Source organism: Otolemur garnettii, unplaced genomic scaffold, assembly GCF_000181295.1.
Source record: "Otolemur garnettii isolate 467f Iridium unplaced genomic scaffold, OtoGar3 scaffold00074, whole genome shotgun sequence".
Taxonomy (NCBI): domain Eukaryota; kingdom Metazoa; phylum Chordata; class Mammalia; order Primates; family Galagidae; genus Otolemur; species Otolemur garnettii.
This window is the reverse complement of record NW_003852469.1, coordinates 6652249-6661947: the sequence shown is the minus strand read 5'-3', so window position 1 is coordinate 6661947 and position 9699 is coordinate 6652249. Positions and strand designations below refer to the sequence as shown.

Genomic DNA, 9699 nt, shown 5'->3' with positions numbered 1-9699 from the left:
TTGTTTGGTGGGTCCAGGCTGGGGATTCGAACCCACCACCTTAGGTGTACGTGGCTGGCGCCTTAGCCGGTTGAGCTATAGGCGCTGAGCCTGTTCTGCATATCTTGAAGTTAATGTCTTTTTTTAACTACATCTTTGATGGCATTTATTTCCTTGAATGAGATTCTTATATGTAAAGTAACTGGATCGAAAAGTATAAATTTTTTTTTTTTTGAGAAAGAGTCTTATTTAGTCACCCTCAGTAGACTCACAGCAACCTCAGACTCTTGGGCTCAAGTAATCCTCTTGCCTCAGCCTCCTGAGTAGCTGGGACAAGAGGTGCCTACCACAATGGGCTATTTTTAGAGATGGGATCTTGCTTGTTCTCAGGTTGGTCTTAAACTTCTGAGCTCAAGCAATCATTGCCTTGGCCTCCCAGAGTGCTGGGATTATAGGTGTGAGCTACCGTGCCTGGCCAGTAACTTCAAACTCTTTAGCTTTAGCTTCCAGAGTAGCTAGGAATACAGGCATCTACCATCATACCTGGCTAGGTTTTCTATTTTTAGTAGACACAGGTCTTGCTCTTGATCAGACTGGTCAAACCCCTGAGCTCAAGCTGTCCACCTGCCTTATCCTCCCAGAGTGCTAGGATTACATATGTGAGCCTCTGCTAAGATTACAGTTGTGAGACAACAGCCTGGCCAAAAAGTAGAACATTTTTAAGACTAAAATACATATTGTCAAATGATTTTCACAAAATTTTATTTCATGTTATTTTTTCATTATATACTTAATTTTTTTAAACTTGAACCTATCTAACGGAATCAAGGCATAATGACGTTTTTTTTATGCCAATCTTTCCTGAAGTAATGTGGGCTTTGATTTAGTACACCAGGGACTGATCTAAATATCACTGATCAAACAGAACAGTAAAGTTTCACTGTTCTTTGAGCCTTTTGATGTTTCTTCTTCATTTGCACGTATTATAAAGTGCTTTTTTGTGGTAGCAGAAGCTAAATTTTACATTTCTTCAATTGGTTTTGTGAGAAAGATTAAAGAGGACATTTTCAGCATAGGGTATGTTGTGCTAAATGCATAGGAACTACCAAGGAGAAAATGTTATAAGATGACCAATTGATGACCAACTGTTGACACACAGAAATTATTCTTTAGATGGAGGAAAAATTCTTTTCACATAGAAATAAAAAAGTAGGCTTGGTGCCTGTGGCTCAAGTGGCTAAGGCGCCAGCCACATACACCTAAGGTGGCAGGTTTGAATCCAGCCCAGGCCCACCAAAACAACAATGGCGGCTGCAACTAAAAAATAGCCGGGCGTTGTGGCAGGCGCCTGTGGTCCCAGCTACTTGGGAGGCTGAGGCAGGAGACTCGCTTGAGCCCAGGAGTTGGAGGTTGCTATGAGCTGTGATGCCACGATATTCTACCCAGGATGATAGCTTGAGGCTCTGTCTTTAAAAAATAAATAAATAAATAAATAAATAAAAAAGTAATTGAATGTCTGAGCCTGTCTCCTGAAAATTATGATCTTGCAGTTTAATTACAAAGACAATTGTACAGTTGCATCCCAATATATAAAATAAGGAAATGAAACTTGAAATTAGAGGCCAGGAGGTTTATCAGCCTAATTATATTGTACTGTGGATGTGGATTGTGCTTTTATATATTTCATTACTTCAAAATGGTGAGTTGGGTAGGCACGGTGGCATACTCCTGTAATCCTAGCACTCTGGGAGTAACTGAGGTAGGTGGATTACCTGCGCTCATGGGTTCGAGACCAGCCTGAGCCAGAGCGGAAGCTTGTCTCTAAAAATAGCCAGGCATTGTGGCAGCCATCTGTAGTCTCAGCTACTTGGGAGGCTAAGGCCAGAGAATCACTTGAGCCCAAGAGTTTGAGGTTGCTGTGAGCTGTGACGCCATGGCACTCTACTCAGGGTGACAAAGTGAGACTTTATCTCACAACAAAACAAAGCAAAATGGTGAGCTGATCTGTACAGAAGGCAGAAATAAAAACCCAAATAATCAAAGGATATATTGTGTTCTTGTTTAGGAAAGGTACATATGGAAAAGAGAAAGTGGGGCAGTGCCTGTGGCTCAAAGGAGTAGGGCACCAGCCCCATATACTGAGGGTGATAGGTTCAAACTTTGCCCCAGCCAAACTGCAACAAAAAAAATAGCCAGGCATTCTGGCAGGCACTTGTAGTCCCACCTACTCAGGAGGCTGAGGCAAGAGAATCACTTAAGCCCAGGAGCTGGAGGTTGCTGTGAGCTGTGATGCCATGGCACTCTACCAAGGGCGATAAAGTGAGACTGTCTCTAAAGAAAGAGAGAGAGAGAAAGCATAGTCTAAACTTATATATGGATTTAATGTAATTAAATATATGGATTGAATGTTTTGTGAAAATTGATAATCTTGATAATGAAATTTAGCCCCACATTTGTATATGCCTGTGTATTTAAGTTTTATGGTTATTTTTCAATGTTGGTATCAAAATGTAAGTATGCTTTAATGTAAAACAGTCTGATTTTTGAGAACTTATATGGTAGGTACACTTAATTATATACATTGCTGGATAGTTTGTCATAATGATTGAGATGTTCTATCTATTGGCAAGATACCTGTAATATGCTCCTGGGATGCAAAATACTGTGCAATATGCAGACTACTGAACAATAAAGAATTATGATTTTCAAAGTATCACTAACATCGGTGTCAGAAAGCATGGTTAGCTTCTGTGGATATGGAGATGCATAAGCAAAGTCCTTTACTATATTTTCTAGTGAGAGGGATAGCATCATATATCTGTTTACCATCTATGAAAATCAAATCAGAGGAAGGGACTAAAGGGGGAAAGGAACAACTAACTTAGGTGGAGTTACCAGGGCAGGTCTTTCTGAGGAGGTAACATTTGTTTTATTCTTTTTTTCTCTTATTTGTGTCCTCTGTCTTCCTTACTTCTTCTCCCCAGTATATGCATTTCTATTGCATTTGATATATGTCTCAGAATATGTGTAATATATCATATTAAATTTTTAATATGCAGTTTTATGGATAAGGTTTTGTGGGGGTTTTTTGAGACAGAGTCTCATTATGTCACCCTCAGTAGAGTGCTGTGGCATCATAGCTCATAGCAACGTTAAACTCTTGGGCTTAGGTGATTCTCTTGCCTCAGCCTCCCAAGTAGCTGGGACTATAAGCACTCACCACAATGCCCGGCTGATGAATAAAGTATTTTAATTCTATATAAATGATATGATTTTCAGTGGTCCTCATATTTTAGCATACATCATAGTTACCCAGAAGGCTTATGCAAGCAGGTTGCTGGCACACACCCCTGTTTCTGATTCATTAGGTCTGGGATAGAGCCTGACAATCTGTATTCTCACAAGTTCCCAGGTGATGCTGGTATGCCACATTTTGAGATGATGTGACTGTCCTTTGAGAACCACTGTTGTAGCTCTATTTGTACTGATTTTTTGCCACTTATCATTGTGTTTTTAAGATCTATCCAGGTTACTATATGTCCCTCTAGTTTATAGCTTTCTGCCTGCTGTACAGTATTATAGTATATATCTATGATATTTTAGTTCTTTACTCTCATTGGTAGATACCTAGCTTGTCTCTAATTTCTGTCTAAAACGAACACTACTGTGATGAGCACCTCATATAAATCCATTTATGGACCAATGTTTTGGTTTTTCTATAGTTTGTGAATAAGAATGGTATTGATAGGAAAAAAGGTATATGTATTGATTGAACTGAGTATTGATTGCCAGATGACTCTTCAAACTGGCTATCCCAGTCTGTTCTCACAAGTATCGCTGGTGTGTTCATATTTCCTCATATCCCTCAGTCCAGAATTTGATCACTTTTTAATTTCAGATTAAATCGCTTAGGTTTAAAAATGATTTATAAATGATTAGGTTACAGTGTTTAATTTCAGATTAAATTGCTTTGGTTTAAAAACGATTTATAAACAATTAGGTTATGATGTTTGCATTTGTTAGGTAAAGTCCCTGTTGTAGTTGTGTCCCACATCCAGGAAGTGTGCCATATATCCTTAAATTGTGCCCATTACATGGGAGCACACCAGTCTCCCTCCTCTTCCCTTCCACCCTCAAATTTGATCTTATCTCATTTTTTTAAATTAAATCATCACTGTGTACATTAATGCAGTCATGGGGTACAGTGTGCTGGTTTTATATACAATTTGAAATATTTTCATCAAACTGGTTAACATAGCCTTCATGGCATTTTCTTAGTTATTGTGTTAAGACATTTATATTCTACATTTAGAAAGTTTCACATGTACCCTTGTATTATCTTATTTTCTAATACTTACCCAGACGGTACCAATACAGTGCCTATAAAGCAGTATCTTTTTTTTTTTGAGACGGAGCCTCAAGCTATCCCCCTGGGCAGAGTGCCGTGGCATCACACTCACAGCAACCTCCAACTCCTGCGCTCAAGCGAGTCTCCTGCCTCAGCCTCCCAAGTAGCTGGGACCACAGGCGCCCGCCACAACGCCCGGCCATTTTTTGGTTGCAGCCATCATTGTTGTTTGGCGGGCCCGGGCTGGGGATTCGAACCCACCACCCTAGGTGTACGTGGCTGGCGCCCTAGCCGCTTGAGCCACAGGCGCCGAGCCATAAAGCAGTATCTTAATGTTGTTTTTAATTAATATTTCTCTAATAACTAATGAATTTGAACATCTCATATGTTAGCCATTCAGCTTTTATAATCACTATTAGAGGAGTTTCTTATATGACTTTTCAGAGGCAAAGTAAACATATACAAACATATTTATATACCTGGTTTTTTTGGAGATGAGGACTTGCTCTGTCACTTGGGCTGGAATGCAGTGGCATCATCATAGCTCACTGCATCCTCAGACTTTCTCTACTTCAGTGTTGAATAGTAGTTGAAATAATGAACATCCTTCTGCTCCTGATCTTAATGGAAATGCCTTTTGTGTTTCTCTGTTAAATAAAATGCAGGCTTTAGGACTGAGGTAGAGTTCTAGATATTTAGATAGAACACTGGAACAGAAATAAGGGAAAGATTTCTATGAAAGTTAGTCTGTACACTTGGTCAAATTCTTGGGCAACAAGCATATTAACAGTCAAAAGCTGGAAGGTTTAATTTTTGAATTTGGCAATAACAATGAAATACACTGTTACAGCAAATCATTTGAATTTATATAAATTGTCTTATGCATTACCATGGTCACCAAGAAAATTTTATCCTTGAATTTGTCTTTTAGTGTGTGCTGTATTTATGGAGTTTAAAGATTAATTATCCCAAAACATTGTTTCTGCTTCGAGGAAATCATGAATGCAGGCATCTTACAGACTATTTCACCTTCAAACAAGAATGTAAGTATAATTACTTCTCTAGAACATTTTTAGTTACTTTAAAGCCTATTCCAAAGTGAATCAAATATAAAGAAAAAAGAAACTAATGGAACTCAAATTCTTCCTGTTCTATTTTTTTTCCTGAACTAAAATTCCACCTTTTAAGACCTCTGTTTTGAAAATAACTCTTAGAGTTTCCCCTTTATTTACAAAGTAATAAACTTGGGATATTTGGAAAAGAGGGAAGTCTAAGAAGATAGAAATTGTCCAGCCCCCCCATCATACCGCTTAGAGATCTAATCACTGTTATCTCACTATTTGAGGTATAGTCTTCTATTCTTTTTTTGTATGTATAATACGAATTATGAAATAGTTCAGGTATATATCTGAATATATTTCAAAAATAAAATTGGGCTCAAGTTATACACATACAACTATTTAATAAATTGCCCTTTTCACTTAATATAATAGCATTTTTTCCATATCATTAAAATTTTTGAAAACATAATTTTAAAATGTTACTTAAATTTTTCTTTAATATTCCATCTTATGAATGCCCTATCATATATATAGCAAACTTATTAACAACTGTAGGACATTTAGGCTGCTCCTAATTGTAAATACTACTGTACATAGCAATAGTAAAAAAAAAAAGTTTAATATAAAAGTAGAATTATTTTGAAAGGCAAAATGTTACTAGCTGATTTAAAAAACAAACAACATACTCAGGAGGTAGAGGCAGGAGGATTGATTGAGTCCAATTCAAGACCACAAGACTAGCCTGGGTGACATAGCGGGGCCCTTTCTCAAAAAACAAACACCCTTTCCAGTGAAGACAACGTCCACCAGAACATGCCTCTTTCCAGAGATCATCTTTAGCCTTCTCCAGCAGAGAAGATGAAACATAAGAAGAACGTGGTACAGAGCCCCAATTCCTACTCCAGGTGTGTGAAATACCTAGGATGCTATAAAATCACCACGGCCTTTAGCCACACACAGGTGGTACTTTGTGTCTTGGCAACTCTGCTCTCCTCTGTCAGCCCACAGGAGGGAAGGCAGGCCTTACAGAAGGGTATCCCTGTGGGAGGAAGCAGCACTAAAGGAGCCCTGAATCAAGATGAGTGGGAAAAGTTCGCAGTAAGCACATTCTGGATATTAAATAAACAACAAAGGTTTCTTTAATCAGAATCTAGGTACTCATAATTGGCTTTTAACATTCAGTATGGTGGTGACGGCGTTGGGGATGTTTGGGAGACCCTGTCCCCAGGGCACTTGCATTTGTTTCTTCTATTCCCAGATATCTATCTGCTTATAAGGCATACATTCCACTTCACTGATGCAATGTCTTCAGAGATTTTCTTCTCTGGTTGCTTTTCTAAATTAAAATCTCATTATTTTAGCTTCATACCCTGCTTTTTTTCATAGTATTTATTAATACCTGAAATTTTTTTTTTTTTTGAGACAGAGTCTCGAGCTGTTGCCCTGGGTAGAGTGCTGTGGCGTCACAGCTCACAGCAACCTCAAGCTCTTGGGCTTAAGTGACTCTCTTGCCTCAGCCTCCCAAGCTGAGCTGGGACTACAGACACCCACCACAATGCCCAGCTATTTTTTTTTTTTTGGTTGTCATTGTCATTGTTTGGCAGGCCCAGGCTGGATTCGAACTTGCCAGCTCCAGTGTATGTGGCTGACACCCTAGCCGCTTGAGCTATAGGCGCCAAGCCAATACCTGAAATTTTTATATATTTTTTTTTTACTGTTTTTTTCTTCGATAGATCTTTACTTAGATCTGCTGTCAGTGAGTGTTTAAATTAGTTTTAAGTATTTGCAGAGCAGAATATAAACTCCATGGCAGTAGAAACATATTTTGTTCACTATTGTTTTCCCAACACCCAAAATAGTATCTAGTTGCTCACAGGAGATGGCTTAATGAACATTGGTTGAATTAATTTGAATGAGTAGGTATCTGTGATTTGTATCTTCAGAACAAACTCTCAAAAGAGAACTATTAGGTTAGAGACCTTGTACATTTTAAATACTTTTTTTTTTTTTTATCATGAGTTGAACTGTCTTTTATTTTTTTATTTTTTTTTCAGTTTTTGACCAGGGCTGGGTTTGAACCCTCCACCTCTGGCATATGAGGCCAGCGCCCTACTCCTTTGAGCCACAGGCGCCACCTCATTTTAAATACTTCTGATATGTACTCTACATAGTCTGCAAAAAAAAAAATATAGGTATGTCAGTTTATTCTCCAAGGAATTTTTGTATTTTTATAATGAAAGGAGACTACTGAAATAAGCAAGTATAAGCAAACTTATACTTGTTTTGATTTCTAAAATATTAGTATATTCTCTATAAAATAAGGAAGCTAAACTAAATCTTTTGGCTTCCATCTGTCTCTATAATCTACCTCTTTCCCTGAGTAGTCTTGAATATGTAAAAAATACTTGTGTTCATATAGTTTATAATATTTTGATCATGGGTTTACTTTGTAACCCATTCAGATTTTTCTTTAGATTGCTATCTTGTAATGTATTATAAAATACATAAAGTTTTATTCTTAAAAAAGTATTCAAAGTTTAAAAAAGCTTGAACTTGTTTTCATAGACTTAGGGTTTATCCAACCACCCAAATATCCAATCCCTTTACTGATAGATAGACAATTTGATAGTGTTACATTGCAAATTTTTGCTACCAATAGCTTGCTACATTGGAGGTGGTAGTTATAATGACATCCTCCCTCATAGTAGAGTCTGAAAGGAAAGGTCATTATTTTAAAAGAAATTTGAGTAGGAATACTTTAAAATAAAAATCCCCATCAGTAAGTAGGCAAGAAATAGATCATTCCAGCTCTTAGGTACTTACTGGAATAAACACTTTAAATCAGCAGATAATTACCAGGAAGTGTTTTTAAAAATTAGATCTATTGTCAGTGGGCGTTTAAATTGGTTTTAAGTATTTGAAGAGCAATTTTGCAATATCTATAAAAATTTTAAGCATACATCACTTTTATCCATGAGTCTGACTTATAGGAATTTATCATGGATTGTATCACTTTTTTGATGCTGTATGACGAATTACCACAAATAATACGTTAGAAGAAAGCATTATTTCACAGTTACTGTGGGTCAGTAGTCCAAGCACAGCATGGCTACATTCTCTGCTTAAGCTACCAGGGAGCTGAACTCAAGGTGTTTGTTTGCAGGGCTAAAGTTCTCATCTGGGGTTTGGGGTATTTTTCCAAGGTCACTAATTGTTGGAGGTTCTTATAACTGTAGGATTGAGGTCCCTGTTTTCCTGCTAGCTATTGACAGAATACCGCTCTGAGCTTCTAGAGACTGCTCACAGTTCCCCTGACATGGGGCCCCCACAGGTTGTTCCCAGTATGGATGTTTGCTGTGTTCCAGGCCAGCCGGAATGTGTATCTCTGACTTTCTTGTCTGTGATCAGGCTGCCTAGAAAACCCTTAGCTTTGAAAAGGCTCTGCTAATTAGGTCAGGCTCACTTGTTATACTTGCCCATTTGCCAAGAGTCTCATCATATTCAGTTTCTACCCACTCAAAGAGGAGTAGATTATTCAAAGAAATGTGTCACTTTCTTTTTATTTTCTTTTTTGAGACAGAGGTCTCAAGCTGTTGCCTCAGTTAGAGTGCTAGGACATCACAGCTTACAGCAACCTCAAATTCTTGGGCATGAGCGATTCTCTTTGTCTCAGCCTCTCAGGTAGCGAGGACTACAAGCGCCTACCACAACGCCCGGCCATTTTTTGGTTGTTTGTTGTCATTGTTGATTTGAACCCGCCAGCCCTGGTGTATGTGGCTGGTGCCCTAACCATTGAGCTACAGGTGCTGAGCCACATGTCCCTTTTGAATCTGCCTGCCACATAGATGTACTCACAAAAAAGACAGGAAGATATGGATGCTTACGAATGGTCTTTGTAGTGTTAATTATAATAATAATAAAAACAAGGTAATGTAAGTGTCAGGGGCTGATAAATCTGAATACTTAAAAATGGATGCTAAAAATCTATTGAAAGACCAAGATAGGTCTATATGTATTGATAAGAAGTGATGCACAGATACATTGTTATACAGAGCATGTATATTGTTACCTCCTTTATAAATTAAATATATGTCATGTACAGAAGAGGTTGTTAACAGTGAATACCTCTGGGCCAAAAGAACTTACACTTTTAATTTTATATCCTCTCTATTACTCTTTGAATTATTTTTCACCACTATTATATCCTACTTTTATAATTTTTTTTTTGAGACAGAGCCTCAAGCTGTCCCCCTGGGTAGAGTGCTGTGACATCACAGCTCACAGCAACCTCCAACTCTTGGGCTTGAGCGA

General features: G+C 37.9%; 1 protein-coding gene across 2 annotated transcripts in view; it reads left to right on the top strand.

The window, feature by feature from the left end:
* The window catches only part of PPP3CC (protein phosphatase 3 catalytic subunit gamma), an 86860-nt gene that overhangs the window by 40330 nt on the left and 36831 nt on the right, over positions 1-9699 (top strand). For both annotated transcript variants that reach the window (XM_012807737.2, XM_023515569.1), the window contains exon 4: positions 5259-5370. In XM_012807737.2, the coding sequence (XP_012663191.1) occupies positions 5259-5370 (112 nt within the window). The remainder of the gene's footprint in view (positions 1-5258; positions 5371-9699) is intronic.